Source organism: Phyllobates terribilis, unplaced genomic scaffold, assembly GCF_046119375.1.
Source record: "Phyllobates terribilis strain yellow unplaced genomic scaffold, ASM4611937v1 Scaffold_1__5_contigs__length_1240528914, whole genome shotgun sequence".
Lineage (NCBI taxonomy): Eukaryota > Metazoa > Chordata > Amphibia > Anura > Dendrobatidae > Phyllobates > Phyllobates terribilis.
The window spans coordinates 375,187,978-375,210,938 of NW_027362761.1; the positions used below are offsets into that span (position 1 = coordinate 375,187,978).

A 22,961-nucleotide genomic window follows, 5' to 3' on the forward strand; every position below is an offset into this window, starting at 1 on the left:
CCTGACCATGGTGGATCACTATTTCCAGTTCCTGGTGGTAGCCCCTGTCAAGGACCTGACAGCAGAAACTGCAGCAAGAACGTTCCAAGCCTACTTCTGCAGACCCCATGGATATCCGGAAAAGGTGCTCACAGATCAAGGCCCTGCTTTCGAAGCTGAGCTATTCAAGGAATTCTGCCACCTGTATGGATGCAAGAAGATCCGGACTACGCCATATCATCCGCAAACCAACGGTATGTGCGAGAAAATGAACAACATAGTTATAGACCTGTTGAAAACCCTACATTTGGAAGAAAGGAACCAGCGGCCAGAAAAGCTACCTGACCTAGTGGACCTGTATAACCACATACCGTGAGTTCTACTAATTGTACCCCAGCGTACCTTATGAGAGCAAGACCTGGAAAGTTGCCCATGGACCTGGAGCTCGGAGTGGTAGAACCTGCTGCAGATATGTCCACTGAAGACTGGGACACAAGTCGGCAAGAGCAGTACAGGAAGGTACAGGCCTGTGTTGAAGACAGTCTAAACAAGGTGAGGGAAAGACAGGAAGAGCAGTATAACAAACATGCACCAGCAGAATCCTTGGCTCCTGGAGAGATAGTGCTAAAGCGGAAAAGAAGAGGTCACAAGCTCGATGACCAGTGTGAAAGAGAGCCCTACACTGTGCTAAACTCCAGATTTGACAACAGTAAAACCTGCCTGATTAGTAAGGATGGAGGTAAGACAACCGCAACAGTCTCAAGAGACCACTTGAAGGTGTGCCCAGGTCTACTGAAGACAACGGAGGAAGAAGTACCTCCTATAGCACCGGAAGAACCCAAGGAAGATGTGCTTCACACAGTTCTAGGAGATTTCCCTGTGGACTGGCCTCAACTTGATGGAGCAGTTATTATACCACGCTTCTATCAACCACAAGAAGAACCTGTGAGCGCCCTAGAGGAACCTGCTCAGGAACAGGAAAAGTCCCCACTCAGAGGAGGATCACCCGTTGAAGCAGAGCCTGAAGGCCTAGTAATCAGTTCACTTGCCAATCCCATAGAGAGATTGAGGCAGTTTTATAATCTACCAGCACGTACACCTGATAGGTTAGCAGAGAGTGCATGCACAGACACCAGTATCACCCCAGTGCTACGAAGGTCCACACGCAGCACACAAGGCCAAATCCCTGCCAGGTTTAGGGATTAAAATACAAAATGCCTAAAGTATAAATAGGTACCCAGTTGGGTATTGCCTATTGTTTATTGTGTAAACTGAAATTAATGTGTGCCTGTAGTTACCCGTCAGGGTACAGAGACTTGTAGGCTGAGGACTGTGAGCAGCCAAAAACTGTCCTTGTAAATAGTTGCACTCATCAAAAGTGCCCCCCTTGTTTGACCACTGAACAAAAACCCGTTTGGCGTGGCCGAAGACGTGGTCCAGCACCTGGATCACTTATGCCCTGTAGCCACACCCAGGGCCTACGTTGAGGGTTCTCGGACGGGTCCCTCATGTTACTCATGTTATACCATCTTCGGTGAAATGGACACCTGGTTACGGGACATATTGTAACTTTATTATTGTTATTGTTGTAACCTGTTACAAAATGCTTCAGTCCAGGAGTACTGAATTGTACTAGGGGGGAATGTTGCACCCTGCTGTTCATAGGTGCCACAGGACCCAAATGGGTGCATGGATGGACTTCTCCACAAGAGACCCTCATTACAAACAAACACCTCCACCCTTCCACCTCATACCACCAGAGGGAGCCCATTAGGGATATATATATGGAGGGTGGAGCCAGGCAGTGAAGTCTCAGTCAGTCAGAGAGTGTGCTGCCACTGAGAGCAGTGAAGACGCAGCACGTCTGCTGCTGTATTGAGGACCCCGAGTGTGGCCGGAGGCAAAGAGGAGAGGAGAAAGGAGTTGAGGGGGCAGAGGAGCATCATAGGCTTACCCCCAAGACATGAACCGGACACCGGGTCCGCGCCTACAGGGTCCTTTATACCCAGTAGGGATCACCGGCATACCAGGAGGACTACAAGTCTCTGGTCGACCTGAAGCTAAACCCTTGACAGGACTAGGAACCACGAAGGCCCCGGCGTTCAGGGATAGTGGTTGCCAGAAAAAGGTCCTACTACCAAGCGACAGGTGAAGGAACAGCATGACACAGAGGCTAGGCCCAGTTGCAGGCTGGCCAGGAGCTTAGAGAGAGGGAGACATGGACCAGGAGGCCTTATACCCGCTCACTGGGGAGAAATCCTGAAGTGCACCCTTCCTACCGAGCACCCTGGACTGTACCTGACATCCGCACCAGTAAAGATACTGAAGTGAATCCCCTGTCTCTGTCAGTTACTCCTGCTGCGCCATCTCTCCTGCACTACAAGCCCCAGCATCACCACCATCTGCACCTACACTGCCCCGGGGGCAAGCTCCGCCTGTGGGGAGCAAGAACATCCGAGCTGCCATCCCATCACCCCCGGAGGTCTGCAGCAGCGCCGGTAACCATTACCGGAAACCACAGGTGGCGTCGTGAGACAAACTGTATACTAAAACCCCTTTTTAAAGAGAGACCCAGAGTACGGGCCCGGGAGCCGACTGCCGTGACCTCCTAAACAAGGTAAAAGGCCCGGGTACCGAGTCCCCTATATTCCCCCTGGGTGACACACATGCTGGTGGTGAGCATGCTGGTGGTGGTCAGGCTGGTAGTTCTACTGCCCCTGCTGATGCTGGCATGTCAGAGGGTGCAAATTGCCTCTTTGGGGGTTATCTGGACAGTCTTTAAAAAAGAGCCAGACTCTGGAAGATCTAACAGCTGGACTGGCAACTTCCCTCGTGTTGGTGTTCCGGGGACCAGGGCCTTCTGTCAGTGGCCACCCCACTGCTTGTTCCTGGCTGTTGTGGTGCTATGCCTCCCTCTCCCTGTGTGCTGCTGTCCTCGCTATGCATGTCACTTTGCCAGGTTCGGTCAGTGACTTGGTGGCAATTGTGTCTCATCATCATCATCAACATCCACCTCTTGCGACGGTAATTGCAGTTTCTCACCGTCACCATCGTGTGACCGTGGCTGCTCAAATATTTGGGCATCGCTACATGCGATCTCCTCTTGCCCCGATTGAAGTGGGCTGGACGAGAGGCCCGAATCTATAAATGGGAAAATGAGCAGCTCTTTGGAGTGTCCAAGTGTGGGATCAGTTGTCTCCTCGCACTCGGCATGGTGGGGGAAGGAGGATCAGGGTGAGGAATATGTGGTCCAAACTCACGGCTAATGAGACTTGACCGTGTGGAAGACAGGGTGGTGGTGGTGGCAAACTGACTGGAAGCATTGTCTGCTATCCAACCAACAATCTTTTCACACTGCTCTGGCTTCAAGAGTGGTGTTCTGCGGCCCTCTAGTAATTGGGACAGGAAGGTAGTTCGACATGATGTGAGTGTTTGTTATGCTCCATCAGCACAATTTCATCTTGCCCACAGCCTCGGCCACTGCGTGCACCATCACCATCATGTCCACTTCCCCGTTCCTTGCCACGCGCCTTTTTTACCATTTTAATGTAATGTGATATTTGGCCCGCTCCACAAAATGTCTGTATTATTACCGCACTAATATGGGATCACTTCTGATGATGACGGTTTTAGGAAGTGGCCTTATAGATATGGTACTGGTCAGCGACCAAGTGTGAATAGGTTCAACAAAACACAGCTGGCTTACTTTAAATGGAGGGTAATATTTGGCACGCTCCAAAAAATGTCACAATTATTACCGCAGTAATATGGGATCACGTGTGATGACCAAGGTTTTAGGAAGTGGCCTTATAGAAGTAGTATTGGTTGGCGACCAAGTGTGAATAGGTTCAACAAAACACAGCTGGCTGACTTTAAATGGAGAGTAATATTGGTACGCTCCGTAAAATGTCTGTATTATTACGGCAGTAATATGGGATCACGTCTGCTGATGCAAAAGTTTCTCTGCTTCCACAATACAGCAATGCAAATAAAATAAAAAAAATCTGCCTGTATTCTGTTAAGAGGCAAATGGAGCAGTAAATGGAGTACTGTACTGCTTTTTAAGCAAATAATCAGGATTAAGAGCAAAAGAAAAAATAGCCCTGATACTGTATGTAGGGCTATGGATATCTGTAACAGCAGCAGATAGAACGTGCAATGGACCCTATTGTGCGGTATACAAAATCCCTGCCTGCCTAACTCTTGCTATCACCAATAACATATGCAACTGGTTTAGTCCTCAGAAGAACTGTTAGTTTACATGCATATATACAGTTGTGCTCAAAAGTTTACATACCCCGGCAGAATTATTCCTTTCCTGTCCTTGTTTCAAAGAATATGAATGATAACAAAAGAACTTCTTCTCCACTCATGGTTATTGGTTGGGTGAAGCCATTTATTGTCAAACTACTGTGTTTTCTCTTTTTAAATCTTAATGACAACCAAAAATATCCAAATGACCCTGATCAAAATTTCATATACCGCCGTTCTTAATACCGTGTATTGCCCCCTCTAACATCAATGACAGCTTGAAGTCTTTTGTGGTAGTTGAGGAGAAGGTTCTTTAATTTTTCAGATGGTAAAGCTGTTCATTCTTCTTGGCAAAAAGCCTCCAGTTCCTGTAAATTCCTGGGTTGTCGAGCATGAACTGCGTGCTTGAGATCTCCCCAGAGTGGCTCAGTGATATTGAGGTCAGGAGACTAAGATCGCCACTCCAGAACCTTCACTTTGTTCTGCTGTAGCCAATGACAGGTCGACTTGGCCTTGAGTTTTGGATCGTTGTCATGTTGGAACGTCCAAGTACATCCCATGCGCAGCTTCCGGGCTGATGAGTGCAAATTTGTCTCCAGTATTTGCTGATAACGTGCTGCATTCATCTTTCCTTCAACTTTTACCAAGTTTCCTGTGCCTTTGTAGCTCACACATCCCCAAAACATCAGCGATCCACCTCCGTGGTTTACTGTAGGAATGGTGTTCCTTTCATCATAGGCCTTGTTGACCTTTCTCCAAATGTAACGTTTATGGTTGTGGCCAAAAAGTTCAATTTTGGTCTCATCACTCCAAATTACCTTGTTCCAGAAGTTTTGAGGCTTGTCTCTGTGCTGTTTGGTGTATTGTAGGCGAGATACTTTGTGGCATTTGCACAGTAACAGCTTTCTTCTGGCGACCCGACCATGCAGCCTTTTTTTCTTCAAGTGCCTCCTTATTGTGCATCTTGAAACAGCCACACCGCTAGTTTTCAGAGAGTCCTGAATTTCATCTGATGTTATTTGTGGGTTTTTCTTTGCATCCTGAACACTTTTCCTGGCAGTTGTGGCCGAAATTTTTGTTGGTCTACTTGACCGTGGTTTGGTTTTTACAGAGCCCTTGATTTTCCATTTGTTAATCACAGTTTGAGCGCTGCTTACTGGCATTATCAATTCCTTGGATATTTTTTGTATCCCTTTCCTGTGTTATACAGTTCAACTACCTTTTCCCGTAGATCCATTGACCATTCTTTCGCTTTCCCCATGACTCACAATCCAGAAACGTCAGTGGCTGGATGAAAGATGCAAGAGTCTGCCTGGATCCCAGAAACTCACTCAGCTTTTATTCACACACACTGATTACAAGCAAACAGGTCACAGGTGAGGATGCTACCTTTAGTAGACAATCAAATCCATTTGTGACAAATTCTGTGCATGTTATCACGCCAAAATCACCAGGGTATGTGTATTTTTGATCAGGGTCAATTGGAGGTTTTTGGTTGTCATTAAGATTTAAAAAGAGAAAACACAGTAGTTTGACTCGTATAACTTGTATGTTACAGTTTAAGCAATTTTGTCCTCTGCAGGTGCTCCTTCTTAATTTACAATTGACTCTGAGCTGGTGGAAGGAGACTAGCTGCTATGATGTCTCTGATGCACAGCACACAGAAGGATTCCTGATTTTCATTACTTAGCAAACAGAAAGAAGCAGCAGCACGGACAATATACTGCAATCCCGAGCTGTGTGGATGTGAATTCTGTTCTGGGATGAGGTAAACTTGGTAGAAAGCTCAGCACGATCTTTCTGTGTCTTCTTCTGCTTCTTCTCACACTGCCCCTTAATCCTATTTCTCCCCCCTTCCCTCTCCATAGAATATAATAGGAAGTATAACCTGACACCACACAGTGCTGGCAGTCCCTCTTGTATTGGGCAAGATGAAGTTGAGTTGTTTTTTTCAGAGTGGATCAAAAGTTCAGGATGCAGGGGAGAGGGTAAGAAGTGGCTCATTAGTGGACAATAAAGTAGAATTGTCTGATAATATATAAAAGTTTCTTATAATCACTAGTACTATTGAGTTATGCAAAGCTTGTTGAAAGTCCAGCTCTTTTAAAAAAGAGGACTAAATAAAAACTTGTTCAAGCTTAAACATCAGATCCAAAAAGAACTTTACATGGCACACACTGTATTCTCAGACATGTCCCTCTCTGATAATAAGAAAATTGTCTTATACCAGATTCTCTTTAATGGTTTTGGAATGTCTTTTTTTTCCTAAGCATGTATCGTTCCCATAACGTAGCATTTAAAGGTTTTTCCATGACTATGACATCATACCTATCATTAGCACAGGTCATCAATATAAGATCAGTGGTGGTCCAACACCTGGCACCTTCCCTGATCAGCAGCTCTGTGCAGCAGCCTGACGTAAACAATATAGGGGAACACTGCAGCTTTGTCATACTGCTGGGTATTGCAGATCTGTTCCTATTCATTTCATTCTGTACCAGTATATCCTGCCTTGGCAATTTTTGTGGGGTTGCAGTACCTTGTAAAATGATGTTCTGGCACCTCTGGAGGTAGCTGGCACACTATGAACTGTGTGTTTAATAGAAAGCCATCATTTTTTAACTCAGTTAAGACCCAGTTTTCATAAGCTGGGACCCACAGTTCAGCATGAGAATAACTTCACTACTTACATGTAGTATATCTTGGGCAGTAATGCGGTAAATTACTGATTGTATATTGTTACAATATTATACCTCTTATGATACAGCGTGCTGGATGTAGCTCAGTCCGTGTATTGCAGAGCTGGAAAATAAAATAAGCTGCCTGAAATCTGGGGCAGATAGCCTGTATTCATAAACAACATTACACTCTTTCGACTCTAGTGCCACTTGAACAATTACTTACTTGCAGGAAGAGGATAATTGCAGATGCTGATCCTGTGTCAGTGTCTTCCTGATGTGGTCATCTGTTGGTCTGACCCCCAGCTTCTATCACTTACAGCATACGTTTGGATCTGTAAGTGACTTCAGACCAGGTGAGTAGGAAAACCGGTCCCAATACCATACAGAACTTGTAGGAGCAAACAATGCTCCGGGATAATACACAGCCACCGGCTCGCTTGTAAACAGTCTCTCAGTATAATTAGACTTCGTAGTTCTAGGCAGGTATTCAATCACTACCTGGACTGGCAGCAGAGACCAGTAACACAGGAACAACAAGAATCTAAGCGGGGGGGGTTGTGACGGGAATCATGCTGTACAGTGCTGGCCAAAAGTATTGGCACCCCTGCAATTCTGTCAGATAATACTCAGTTTCTTCCTGAAAATGATTGCAATCACAAATTCTTTGGTATTATTATCTTCATTTAACTTGCTTGCAAGGAAAATACACAAAAGAAAATGAAGCAAAAATCAAATCATTGATCATTTCACACAAAACTCCAAAAAAGGGCCGGACAAAAGTATTGGCACCCTCAGCCTAATACTTGGTTGCACAACCTTTAGCCAAAATAACTGCGAACAACCGCTTCCGGTAACCATCAATGGGTTTCTTACAATGCTCTGCTGGAATTGTAGACCATTCTTCTTTGGCAAACTGCTCCAGGTCCCTGATATTTGAAGGGTGCCTTCTCCAAACTGCCATTTTGAGATCTCTCCACAGGTGTTCTATGGGATTCAGGTCTGGACTCATTGCTGGCCACCTTAGAAGTCTCCAGTGCTTTCTCTCAAACCATTTTATAGTGTTTTTGGAAGTGTGTTTTGGGTCATTGTCCTGCTGGAAGACCCATGACCTCTGAGGGAGACCCAGCTTTCTCACACTGGGCCCTACATTATGCTGCAAAATTTGTTGGTAGTCTTCAGACTTCATAATGCCATGCACACGGTCAAGCAGTCCAGTTCCAGAGGCAGCAAAGCAACCCCAAAACATCAGGGAACCTCCGCCATGTTTGACTGTAGGGACCGTGTTCTTTTCTTTGAATGCCTCTTTTTTTTTCCTGTACAATCTATGTTGATGCTTTTTCCCAAAAAGCTGTAATTTTGTCTCATCTGACCAGAGAACATTCTTCCAAAATGTTTTAGGCTTTCTCGGGTAAGTTTTGGCAAACTCCAGCCTGGCTTTTTTATGTCTCGGGGTAGGAAGTGGGGTCTTCCTGGGTATCCTACCATACATTCCCTTTTCATTCAGACGCCGACGGATAGTACGGGTCGACACTGTTGCACCCTCAGACTGCAGGGCAGCTTGAACTTGTTTGGATGTTAGTCGAGGTTCTTCATCCACCATCCGCACAATCTTGAGTTGAAATCTCTCGTCAATTTTTCTTTTCTGTCCACATCTAGGGAGGTTAGCCACAGTGCCATGGGCTTTAAACTTCTTGATGACACTGCGCACGGAAGACACTGGAACATTCAGGTCTTTGGAGATGGACTTGTAGCCTTGAGATTGCTCATGCTTCCTCACAATTTGGTTTCTCAAGTCCTCAGACAGTTCTTTGGTCTTCTTTCTTTTCTCCATGTTCAATGTGGTACACACAAGGACACAGGACAGAGGTTGAGTCAACTTTAATCCATGTTAACTGGCTGCAAGTGTGATTTAGTTATTGCCAACACCTGTTAGGTGCCACAGGTAAGTTACAGGTGCTGTTAATTACACGTATTAGAGAAGCATCACATGATTTTTCAAACAGTGCCAATACTTTTGTCCACCCCCTTTTTTAGGTTTGGTGTGGAATTATATCCAATTTGGCTTTAGGACAATTCTTTTTGTGTTTTTTTCATTGAAGACAAATTAAATAAAGAGAATAATACCAAAGAATTTGTGATTGCAATCATTTTCAGGAAGAAACTGAGTATTATCTGACAGAATTGCAGGGGTGCCAATACTTTTGGCCAGCACTGTATGTGGGAGAATTTACTGCGGGGGTTTTATACTGTGTGTGGGGGGAATGTATTTTGGAGGTATCATACTGTGTGTATGGGAATATACTTTGGGGGGCATCATACTTTGTGTGTGTGTGGGAGGAGTGGGCTGTAGGGGCTTTATACTGTGGGGTTGGGGTGCCGCAGCATTGTGGTAGGCTATGAAAGCAGTACCATACTATGTGGGAACACCAATGGGCTTCACTAGAAAAATATTTCTTTGTGGGCACATAGAAATCGCTGGGTAAGGTATAGAAAGTGGCTTAGCATACAATAGTAAGTGCAGCATTGTGTTACAAGCGCTATAGTGTGTCCCTCTCCACTCCTCCCCAGTATTTAGTCAATCTTCTGGCCTTTCTGCCAGTCCAGCTATGTACTTCTTAATGGCTAACTAAACTAGGACCTCCACTCAGTCCCACAGTAGGCCTCGCTGTCTCTCATGTGCTTACGGCACCACACCCTTGTTTGGATCACCTGATTCCAACTTACACACATTGAGGCACAATGCTTCTAGCGCCGTAATGTCCACCATTTAAGTCAATGGCCTGTTTTGGCTGATACAGATGAGTTAAAGCTTATTTTCAGAGGATGTCTTTTTTTCCTATGAACAATAATCCACATTTATTCTTGAACAAAAAAAATCAACATTTATTCAAATATAATCATGTCATCACAAATATATACACACACACACACATATACACACAAATACATACACACTGAGCTCACACACAAATAATGCACATACATACACATGTATATACACACACTGCACATGCAGTACATACCAACCTAGTTCCTCTAGACTCCCGCAGTTAAAGTTGGGGAAGTCAAGGAGTCTGAGGTCAAAAGTCAGGAAGATACGTCATAAACAGAGGGAATAGACAGAGGCATAGTCAGGTAACGGTCTGAGGTCCGAATTCCAGGAAGATAGCGGATCAGAGCAAAGTGGCTAAGCAAACAGATGGTCAGCACAACGCACAAAGAAACTAACCACACTGACCTAAGATACGACTGACAGCTATCTGGGACTGTCAGCCAAGTTAAGTAGCTGAGTAATAATTAGGAACACGGAACACAAGATGAAAGTTCAGCACCTCCCATTCTCAGATTAGATGGCTGTGCTGTCAAAGCACAGACAGCTCAGCACGCTCCTGCACCAGACTGAATGACTGAGCTGTCAATCACTGCGTTCAAGACACACTAAGAGGTGGAGTCATGACATTTGGTGACATCATGGTCACATGACCGTGATATCACCAGAGGTTCTTAAGCAGTCATAACCTCGGAATAAAAACGCTGGGGGCCCCTCAGAGAGTGGGGACCCTGGGCAACTGCCAAGTTTTCCCTCCCCAACCTCCAACACCGGCCCTGACTGTAAGGATTATTTTTGGAGTAGGGCTTATATTTCAAGCATAAATAAAATCATGTAAAATTATGCTAGGTCTTATTTTCAGGGGAAACATGGTAACAGAAAATGGCACAGTGCTATAAGATGCCTGGACTATGGAGTGTTACCCTAGTGTACGGCACAATGTCATCTACACACTTTTAGGGTAGGATGCTCTCACACCACAAACATTTCACCATTCATTTTCAGGCTGGGGTTATTTCAGTCTGCACATTAGGGCCTGCAGCCTCTTGATATAACTATATAAATTCATTACACAGGGCATTCAATCACTCTGCATGGCTGCTGCCTCTATAACACAGAAATGTGTATAGACTGGCCCCAAAGCTAAAGTTCTTTTTGTCCTTAAGACAAGAGAATGTGAGACAATGCTCATGTACTTTCTTTTTATGTTCTTTTATGTCATGCTCTCCATTTGTCTCAGTGTAATCGATAAAATCAGCATTGGCTAGGTTGGTCATGTGTGTCGACGGAACATCATCACTGCAACCAAGTAAAAAAAAAGACCGGTTGCAAGTTATGTTGAAACTGCAGGAGTTTAACCCCTTAATGACCATGCATGTAAAGATCTTAAAGGGGTTTTTCACTCTAATGAAATTGATGACATATCCTTTTGGATTATTCATCAATATCAGATTGTTTTGGGCTCAACAGCCAGCATTCCAATCAATTTGATGTTCTTGGCTCCGCTGGTGGCCAGATATAAACAGTAGCGGAGTTGAGCAGAACATCTCCATCAACTTTTCAGTGGCTACTGTCGGGTACGGTAAACCCGCTCCTATTCGTTTGCAGAGAACACTGCTGCCCCGATTCATTAAGAATGGCACTTTATACGCCAGTCTCGATGAAGTGTGAACAAAAGTTCTGCAACATTTCAACCAGTTTACACCAGAAAACTACTTGATGAATAGGTGCCTACTGTATGTCTAATAACACTAAAAGGATTGCTTGCCACATTTCTTTGACTGTAGCCAGGCTTTGGCATAACTCCTGTTCCTTACAGGAAAGAACATGACTAAAGCAGATCTGCAGAGTGTGCATGCAGTGTGGGTGTGTATTTACATGTATATGTACTTATGAGAGATCCGGCTGCCACATCTTTTCTGTTTACAGCCTCGCTTAGCAAAACATGTGCCATATGAGTTGTTTGCAAACGACATAAATATTGATGCACATTCATGCTGTGTGGCTCTCATTCTCTGAGCATTATTATTATGCTTATATAGCGCCAATATATTCCGCAATACTTTACAGACGTTGCATCAGTCACTGGCTACAGTGAGGCTCACATCTAAATTCCCATTACCTGGAGTTAACGCCCCCAAAAATTGAGAAAACATACAAACTCCTTGACGATGTTGATCTTGGACAGATGTGAACCTAGATCCCCCAGTGATGCAAGACAACAGTGCTAACCAGGAGCCACCATGCTGCTTTCTTAAATCATTTGTTTCTTAAACACCAGTACAGTCAATTTCACAAATGTTATTTTTCAGGAGGTATACATCAGGAGTATTTATCCATTTATACTAAGACATATTCACAGACAGCCCGATAAGCAACATATGGCAAAAAGAGTCTTTGTGGCATACAATGGACTAGTATATACCCAAATTAATTTTTTTCCATTACTTAGAAATGCATGATATAACATGTGTTTCTATCTAGTTGACACAGAAAGAAAACCTATAATGCGCTGTATATTTTTTTTATAATGGGACTGAATAATAAGTAAGATGTGCATGAAAACCAAGATTTCAACAGAGTGTAAAATGTCAGTTTACTACTAGTTTTGGGTCAACAGAAAATTGTGTAGATTTAAAAGTAAGTGCACAATTATTGCACGCATCATTTTGGGCTGTACATATTTGAATTTAATCTCTAAAAATATAATTTAGTCACTGAATTGTCTTCTGAAAATATGCCATTGACTGATCGCCCCAGCATGGTGATGTCAGCGCAGACGTCTTTGACATCATGCACAGTGAGCTTCATGAGGCTGAAGTCTATGCACCTCGGCTTGCTGCCCATTACAAAGGCGTTCTCAGCCCAGACCCAACAAGAGTATGAGCTGGATTTCAAAGACTTCTGCGGTGTTGTCACCAGACTGGAGCGATCAATCAAAGGGAATGGCCATGTTTTCAAAACATAACAGTCACCGGTCACTATAATGTGAGCGTGCTGTAACCATTCCTAGCAGGGTCAGACTGAAGAACATTGGGCCCACCAGAGTATTTGATTCTGAAGGCCCACTTTTCTCCCCCACTCAAGCGCCCCATAGCAGCTGCAAGGTTTGCACTATGAACTCTCCTGAAGGAGAAGCCAGGGCCCACCGGAGGATTCTCCAATTCTCTGGTGGGCCAGTCCAACCCAAGCACTTTGACAGCCTGCTCTACACTCACACACACACATCAATGTGCCTGGGAGTGATTACACACTGTGTACAAAACTATTAGGCAAGTGAGTATTTTGACCATGTCATCATTTTTATGCAGATTTTACAACTCCAAGCTGTATAAACATGAATGCTTATTGGATGAAGCAGATCAGGTGACGTGTATTTGTGTAAGAAGGGAGGGTGAGGCCTAAGGATACAATATCAAGGTGTGCAAAATTATAAGGCAGCTTGTTTTCCTCTGGCAAAATGGGCCAAAAAAGAAATTTAACTGACTCTGAAAAGTTAAAAAATAGTTAAAATCTTACAGAGGGATGCAGCACTTTTGAAACTGTTAAGATATTGGGGTGTGATCACAGAACCATCAAAACGTTTGTTGCAAAGTTGGCAGATGAGGGAGGTGTCAGTACGGGGGTAGCACTGCTGCAGCAAGGCATGTCCTCTGAAAGCCGGAGGAGTGTCAGCTCCAGTAAGGGGGGAAATAGGAGAGCAGGGCAGGCCAGGCAGGTGCTGATAGTGGGGGACTCAATTATTAGGGGAAAAGATAGGGCAATCTGTCACAAAGACAGGGATCGTCGAATAGTGCGCTGCCTACCTGGCGCTTGAGTCCGGCACATCGCTGATCGGGTTGACAGATTACTGGGAGGGGCTGGTGAGGACCCAGCAGTCATGGTGCACATTGGCACAAATGACAAAGTTAGAGGTAGCTGGAAGGTCCTTAAAGATGATTTCAGGGAATTAGACTGCAAGCTTAAAGCAAGGACCTCCAAGGTGGTATTCTCTGAAATACTGCCTGCACCACGTGCCACGCCAGAGAGGCAACGGGAGATTAGGGAGATTAATAAGTGGCTCAGGAATTGGTGTAGGAAGGAGGGGTTTGGGTTCCAGGAGAACTGGGCCAACTTCTCAGTTGGCTACAGGTTCTACGCTAGGGACGAGCTGCACCTCAATGGGGAGGGTGCAGCTGTGCTGGGGAAGAAAATGGTTAGAAGGTTGGATGAGTGTTTAAACTAGGGATTGGGGGGAGGGTATTCATTTTATAGGTGGGGAAGATTGTGCAGATAGTGTGACCTGTCACATGACTAAATGACGTCATGGAAAGTCCTTTTACACCACCACGAGACATTGGGAAGACCGGAGAAGGAGACCGGGGACCATCGGAAGGTGAGTACAATGGGCTTTTTTTATTTTTTACCATTTTTATTCTTTTTTTTTAACTAAATTGGTCACACTATATAAAATCCATGCTGGTTGCATGGATTTATATAGTGTGACCAAGTTGTCAAGCACTTTCCAAGTGATGCTAAAATCGCTTGGAAAGCGCTTGGCAACCCGCATGCGAAATCGCATGCTAAAAACGCTTCACAAACGCTTCTCCCTGGCTGAAAAAACGCATGTAAAATCCGCATGCGTTTTTTCTGCCAGGGAGATGCAGAAACGCTCAGGAAAAATCCGGAGCTTTTCTGCATCGTGGGCACATAGCCTAAATCTGGATGGATTTGGCCAGCATTACTTTCCCTGCGTACCTGCTTGCAGCCTCAGAAAGTGCACAGTTTAGGCTAGCGGTGCAACCATGCTACTAGTTCGAACTGTCAATCATCAGGAGTGCATCTTCCCCAGCAGGCGAGGAAGCTGAGGTGCAGTGTGCTTCTGCAGGCAAGATAAAAAAAAAACTTTAATTTTTACTGTAGCGGCACTATAGGGAAAGTGAACACTTACTGCCAAGTGTCCGTAGCCGGGGGCACCAGCAAAGAAGGGGGGAATTTTATAATCAGCTTACACTTTTAACAGAAAGGAATTCTCCAAATAAGAGAAAATTTTTAACTGTACATTTCAAAATTTGTGTTGAGCTCAGTAGTTACAGTGCAGATTATATTCTAGCGAAGCTCCACTGGTGCCAATACCATTGACATTGTCCTATAAGCGGTAAATGGAACCAAAGTAAATGGAGGCCCTAATGTTCACAGGTCTTCTTTGAGAAATGATGGGACAGGACTTCCCATACAGCTCAGGTTTTAAATTATTATTATTTTTTTACATTTTCATTTTACAAAGTAAACAGATAAGAAACTGTAATCCAACTCCATTCCATCAATAATCTATATATCATACTGCATAACTGTCTAAGCTCCATGCACCCCTCGTGCCATTTTTATGGTGACACAACAGGGCTGAGATGTTTTTAGGAATCACTTCCCATTGTATAAAGTATATATTTTACAATGCTCTACCATCACAGTTTCAAGTAAATTATTATACAGTCGCAGGTCAACAATCATCGCAAAGCTTTTCATTGAGCCAGAAGGGAAGGAGATGGAGGAAACGTGTATAGAGCAGTCAAAGTACAGTTTTTATTGTACCCATGTACATAGGAAAAGTTGACAGCCATCTGGACATCACATCCAAGTCAGATTAGGCTATCAGTGTGACCCTCCTCTCCTCCGTCAGTTCTTGCAGTTTACTAATGGGCAGCTAGGTTCTGTTAATCCATTTATGAATCTATAGATGTACAAATATAGCCATTGTTGGGATGACATGCATGGCGCGCTACGTTGTTACTCTGTAACTATGAATTGGAGCAGCCACAATACTCACATTGCAATTGTATGATAGTGACATAACGACTGGTTGAAAAACTTTAACCCCTTCACCATCTTGTATTTTTCTGTTTTTGTGTTTCTGTTTTTTGTTCCCCTTCTTCCCAGAGTCATCATTTTTTTTATTTTTCTATGTGAGGGCTTGTTTTTTGCAGGACGAGTTGGACTTTTGAAACACACCATTTTACTATATCGTGTACTGAAAAACGGGAAAAAAATTCCAAGTGCGGTGAAATTGCAAAAAAAGGGCAATTCCACAATTGTTTTATGGGTTGTTTTTTTTTACAATGTTCACTCAATGCTAAAACTGCCATTATGATTCTCCAGGTCATTACTGGTTCGCAGATACCAAACATGTATAGGTTCTTTTTTATTTAATGGTGAAATAAAAATCCAAAGTTTGCAAAAAAAAAAAAAATGCCGCCATTTTACAAGACCCGTAGCGTCTCTATTTTTCGGGATCTGGGGTCGAGTGAGAGCTTAATTCTTTTTATATATTGATAGATCGGGCGACTCTCAACACAGTGATATCAAATATGTGTATATTTGAATTTTTTTTATTGTTTTATTTTGAATGGGCTGAAAGGGGGGTGATTTAAACTTTTATATTTTTTTAATTTCTTTAAATATTTTTAAAAACATTTTTTTTACTCTTCACATGCTTCAATAGTCTCCATGGGAGACTAGAAGTTGCGATCATCCAATCGCCTGTGCTACACACAGCAGGGCTTCAGCCCTGCTATGTGTAACAAAAATGCTCACCTGCTATGAACACCGACCACTTGGCAGTGCTCATAGCAGATTGGCTATGACAACCACAGGGGTCTCCTGCAGATCCTGAGTTGTCATGCCAACCCATTGGCGACCCGCGATCATGTGACGGGTGTGCTGATGGGTGGATCTTAAGACATCTTTACATCGGAGTTTGACAGCTGCATTTAACATGTGAACTGCCGTGGGTGGATCGCGATTCCACCTGCGGCTGTTAGGGGCACATGACAGCTGATCAGATCAGCTGTCATGTGCCGGGAAAGATGCGGGCTCCAGCGTGGGGGAGATGACCTTGGAAGTACATATATTTTTAAGGCTGCACCAATGTATGCCAACCTGGCAGATGCCAAAAGGGTGCGCAGAATGAATAAAGCCTGATCTGTTCGCACACAGACATCATAGACATTTACCACCTAAGCTGAAATCTGCCGTTACCTCCATAACTTCTTTGCGGATGTTGACAATCCTGAACCAGTGCATAAGTTGAGGAAATCCTTCTAGCTCCGCATTACGTTCCTGTAGTGCCACTTTTCTCTTGCAGGACAGCTGTCGACTGAAGTACTTCACTAGCTTGCTCTGAAAAGAAAAGAGAGGCAATTCAGTAAAGGACATGGGATGTGTAGCATTCCTAATATTATTTGATCACACTCTATACTTGAGGAAAAAAGAGTATCCGATTTGCAAAAAAACATAAACCAATTTTATTAAAGGTATAGACAATACAAAATGTAGAAGGAAGCTCGATTAAAAATAGGACAGAGTATGAGGGAATGAAATGCCCTGCACACATATGTAAAGTGCCAAGAGTGCTTACAAATAGTCAATAACATGTACATATCTGTCCAGAATTATTAAGTAAAAGACAAGCGTGTCTGCAAACTGAGATTCTGATTTGTCTTTTATCCTAAGTCATATTGCACGACTCGTGAAAGGGTTGATTGTGACTTGTAGGATTGCTGCTCCCAATAGGTGGCGCTATAGAGTACAAGTCCTCTTCTTCTCTGAAGAGGCAATGTGCATATTAAATTTCCCAGAGGAGCATTGCATGGCGAATAAGCCTCCTTACCTTGACATGCCAGAGCTGGTGTGTCACTCTCCATAAGGAGAAACGCTACCCCTTAGACCTTAAGTAAAAGATACACTCGGCAAATCTGTCACAAGATTTAGGGTGGGCAAGAGGGTAAAGGGAGCCAACTATTGGAAATTGTGATCAAGGCTAATAGCCAGTAAGGCTTGTGGCACCTTAAATCTCTATTAAGCCCTAATTAATAAAATTGGTTTATGTTTTTTTGCAAATCGGATACTCCTTTTTTACTCAAGTATGTAAATTTCAATGGAGTGATTTCTTAATGAACCCTGGTGCCTGATGTGGCAATGTGAGCTCATTTCTTTGATAGACACCTACAGTATATGGACAAAAGTATTGGGACAAACCTTAATTATTGAATTTAGGTTTCCTTACAGTCCCATTGCCACAGGCATATAACATCCAGCCCCAGCCATGCAGTCTGCCTTTAGAGACATTTGTATAAGAATGGGTCATTCTAAAGAGATCACTGAATATGAGGATGGTCCTGTAAAAAGATGGCCTCATTGGAACAAGTCAGATCATGAAATTTCTTTCCTCCTAAATATTCCGCAATCAATTGGGAGTTGTATTATTGAAAACTGCAAGCGTTTAGGACCCACAACATATATGTTGCCAACGCTCTGCTTACTCAATATCTGCAGAGTCCAAACCTTCACTGGCATTAAAGAGAGCCTGTCAGTAGGATTTTGTTTTGTAAAGTAAAGGCATGGCTGTAATACTGATTACATTGATACCTTTGGTGAAAAAATCTGCTTTATTGTTCTTCTTTAATTTGAAGTTTTCTGTTAATTAGATTTCGGTGCACAGTGGCCGGACTGTGCACTGGGTCTTCTCCTCCCTGCCTGATTCCTTGACCCCTACACCTGCCTCCGGTCTGTGAATGACCTGCCTCCTTAGTTTAAAATCTCAGCAGTGACCGGTCATTCAAAAACTGGAGGCAGCGGAGGGGTCATGGAATCACAGACAGGGAGGAGAAGACCCAGTGCACAGTCCGGCCCATGTGCACCGAAATCTAATTAACAGAAAACTTCAAATGGAGATTAAAGCAGAACAAAGCAGATTTTTTTCACCAAAGGTATCAATGTCTTCTGTATTACAGCGCCATTACAGCCATGTCTTTCCATTACAAAATCGTGCTGACAAGTTCTCTTTAACATCAGAACCAAAACTGCTACATGGGTTTCCATGGCAGAGCAGCAGCATGCAGCCTTACATCGGATGTAGACATGTAAAGCACATCGCCAGTGGACTCTGAACCAGTGGAAACATGTTCTGTAGAGTGACAATGCATATTTCTCTATCTAGTAGTCTACAAAAAACTCAACAGTACTTCCAAACAGAATAAAGCAAGTGTGAACAGGTACAAGCTGCTATGACTGCATAATGTACAAATAAAAGAATACAGCAGCACTCTGTAAGCGCTAAGATGCATGCAAACATTGAATATATGAAATTTGAACTGTATTACTGCTATATGGAATATACTCATAAAAATAAAGGTACTTAGCACATAAATTGGCCAATTCATGTGAGCACACAGAGGCTGCTGCATTCTTTTATTTGTATATTTAATTAATGCTAAATCCTACATGCCCTTTAAATTTGCAGGTTTTTAGAACGGAGAGATGCATGTTTAATAAATATTCGGTTTAGGATCCTACCAAAGAAAGGTCACTTTGCTGTGGTTAATGGGCTCACATGAATTGGCCAATTTATGCGCTAAGTACCTTCATTTCTATAAGTATATTCCATGTAGAAGTAATGCAGTTCAAAATTCATACATTCAGGGTTTACATATATCTTACTGCCTACAGAGTGCTGCTGTATTCTTTTATTTTTGTTTGTATATCTACCGTAATAGTCTGATTGATGAGCATGGGCTTGGTGAACGTCGGGAGAATGATAAAGTTTGGTGGAAAGAGGGATTATGTTATGGGATTCTTTTTTAGGGGTTAGCTTAGGCCCCCTAGTTCCAGTGAAGGGAAATCTTAAAGGGAATCTGTAAGAAGGTTTTTGCTATGTAATCTGGGGACAGCATGAAGTAGATGTTAAAACTTGGCTGGCCAAACAGAGTCCTGACCTCGGCTCCATTGAACACCTTTGGACTTTACAAGGACAGAGATTACAAGCCAGGTCCTCTCATTCAACATCAGTGTCTGACCTCACAAATGCTTTTCAGGATGACTTTGGCTAAAAAAAATCCCACAGATATTCCAAGATATTGCTCAAAGCCTTCCCAGAAGAGTGGAAGCTGTTATAGCTGCAAAGTAGGGACAAACTCCATATTAAGGTATACCAATTTATAATGGGATAGCATAGAAGCTCTTGTAGGTGTAATGTGCAGGTGTCCCAATACTTTTATATCCATTCCGCATAAGAAATACAGGTTAATGAAAAATAAGCAAAATACTCCAAACACTTCAACTTTTACAGATAGAGCACAAAAAATGTGAAACAAATTGACTGGCTTACAAATCCCATATTAAATACACAATTATGGAATTCTGTGATAATAGAGCTGGACCCCTCATATTCTAGAGGACACTGAACATCTGTGCAGTAAACTGGCAGCCGATTAGCAGAATGAAGGACCTGTTTATCCAGGCACAGTAGCACATCCATAGACAACCTGCTGTGAATGGACACATTGGGGCATATTTATCCTGGCGTATTTTGCACCAAAAACTGTTTTTCAAGACTTGCATCATATTATGTTGTGTTTTAGACACTTTTTACAACTTGACCAAACAATGGGAGACAAATTTGCACTTAAAAAATACATACATTAGAAATGCAAAGTCAAATATTATTTACTATGATCATAATATCAAATAGATCAGTTAACTTCCCATTTAAGAAAAAAATGGATCCATCAGCCAACACAAAATTTTATGTAACTGTGATCAAATTGTATAATCTAATTAAAAAATCAAAACACATACATCTAATGTCTGTGCACCTAGCCTTATGTTATTAGATGTGCTACTTCAATTTGTCCACAGGATGGCACTGTTGCATTAACTGATGAACAACAACTAATGTAATGCACAACAGAATAGAACATATCACTAATAGTGTAGTTTGGTTATACATATATAGCCTAAGCATAAATATAATTATACAATCACCCGCAAAGATTGATACTTTGAAGAAAATTAGAAATAATTGTATTACTAAATCCAGTAACTCATTGGAGGGATGGAAGGATGGATGGATGGATATGATCTTGGTCACAGCCCTCCATTTTCAAGTTAAAACCAGGTCTAAACTAGGCTGTGGAGCCTTTGAAGACTCCTTGAAGCCCTAAAGTACAACTTTATTTACTAGTATAATCTGGTCGTTACTGAATGATTTCTTTTATTTTCCTACACCTCCCAGAGACCTGAAATCAGCAAAATCTATGTAAAAACCACTTTACATAAAATGTCCTTCAGCTCTTAAAAAACTGCTTACAAATGGACATTAAACTCTAATTAAAGCAACTAAGATTAAATGTTATAATACAGAATAAAATATGCAGATGATACAGAGAATATACATTTTTAAATGCACTGTCTGATATAACAGAATCTATAATGTAAGAGGAGGCGTCACTCCAACAGGTATTATCTCTGATGTAAGGAAGGGCCTCTTTTGTGCTTTCTTAGTGATGTTTCACTTTTCATCACCATAACAATTTTTTCTTTTCCCAGCAGCTATTTTTTGGAGGCAAGTTGTATGTTTCAATGCCCCAATTGTGGGGCTCATATAATGAATTTTCTTTGATTTGCTATTTTGCAGGGAAAAAGGAGTAATTCTTTTTGGTGATCTTTTTTTTTTTTTGCTATTAAAGGGTTGTCCACCGCTGGTGAAATCTGTGACAATCCTCGCAGCTTGCAGAATGCGAGTGGTGTGTAATGCACACACTGTTAGGATTGGGGTCCACTTGCCTGTTCCAGCGGTTGTCAGGTGACTGCAATTATTTGTCAGCTGTGTATCAGCTGCATCTTGCAATGTTCTCAAGAAACAAGACTGAGACTCTAATCAGCACGTGACCTCAAGAATGCAAATTACATACTTGCAGTCACATGATAACTGCTGGGACAGGCAAGCAGAGCCTGTTGTCTTGCTGCTTATGTAGCATATGCTAGCAAATGTAGAGAGATTGTCATCATGCACATCAGTCCTTGTCCCCCAAAAGGGCTCAGCGTCTACATCTTAGGGCAGAGACAGACCGCTGTATTTCTCGTGCGAGGATCGCATCGTAAACCTCGTGTTAGCCGGGACCTCTCCTGACCTGAGCTTGACAGCTGTATTTAGAAATCCATAATGCTGTCATGTACAGGTCAGGAAAGGTGCCGGCCAGTCCGTTCAGTGCGATGGGATCATAGCACGACTTATATGGCAGTCTGTCTCTGCCCTTAAAGGCACTTTCATACCCCAAAACCAATTTCATAGAAGATAATGAAACGGGGATTTAAACATTCATTAGATTATGCCATAAACTTTTGATCGGTGGGGTAACTGAATGGACTTAAACTGCAGTACCAGGCACAGTCACATGGAAAACCCGCACTGCCAGTGCCAGGCACTCAGCAGCCATGACGCCTATTGAAACCTGGATGTTAAAATTGCAGTTGCAATATAGTGTCCTCTAGTAGCAATTTCTAGGGCTGTTCCTTTTCAATAGTATGCTTTCTTTACTATGGCTATTCAGATTTTCCTGAATTTTCTGCCCCAAAATCTGCAGTGTGTGAATAAATCTACCCTAATGTTGTATAACCAACATGTGTAGGCATCCAGATATTCCCAGCTTCCATATACCACAATTGTATCTGTTTACTGGTTATCCTGTTTTCACATGTATGGTAAAGCCAAAAGCTTAAATCCAGTAATTTATTTTACCAAAGACGAAGGCACTGGATGAGAGGTAATTGCATATTCCTGTACTTAGCGTGTTTCCATGGGTGTACACTGGTTTCTCATACGGTACGACGTTTCATGAGTGCATAAATATCTATGTAAGACAACAACTGCAGCTGTGACACATACTAAACTCAATACTGTCTGTATGATTCAGATAAGGAACCGAGGACAGTGGATTAGGAAAGAAATATTTTAAAATGGTATCTGCATTTTCTTTAGTCTCTTCTATAGTGGGGCTCCACATAGTAGACATAATCTACCCTGTTTATATCCAGTGACTACACAATAGTGCATATGTTGGACTCACCGTAAGTTTTCTTGCTCTTTATTCAATATTCCATAGAAGTTTAAATAATTTAAAACAGAAATATAATTGAAGGGAATCTCTCACAAAGACTTTGCTACCTATTCTTAGAGCAGCTTAATGTAGGGGCAGAGACCCTGATTCCAATTATGTATCACTTACGCAGGGCTGTGGAGTCGGAGTCGGTGTCCATTTTGGTGGAGTTGGAGTTGGTATATAATGGACCACGCCGGACTAGTCAGGTCTCTCCTTATAGCCCTTATTCGGCTTACATGCTATGTTTATGCCATAGCATTTCAGAGAAAGACATACCAAGCTGCAACTGCTGCATATGACACACCC

General features: G+C 42.8%; 1 protein-coding gene across 2 annotated transcripts in view; it reads right to left on the reverse strand.

The window, feature by feature from the left end:
• KSR2 (kinase suppressor of ras 2) overlaps window positions 1-22,961 on the reverse strand; it is a 757,356-nt gene that overhangs the window by 634,097 nt on the left and 100,298 nt on the right. For both annotated transcript variants that reach the window (XM_073676379.1, XM_073676380.1), the window contains exon 2: window positions 16,756-16,896. In XM_073676379.1, the coding sequence (XP_073532480.1) occupies window positions 16,756-16,896 (141 nt within the window). The remainder of the gene's footprint in view (window positions 1-16,755; window positions 16,897-22,961) is intronic.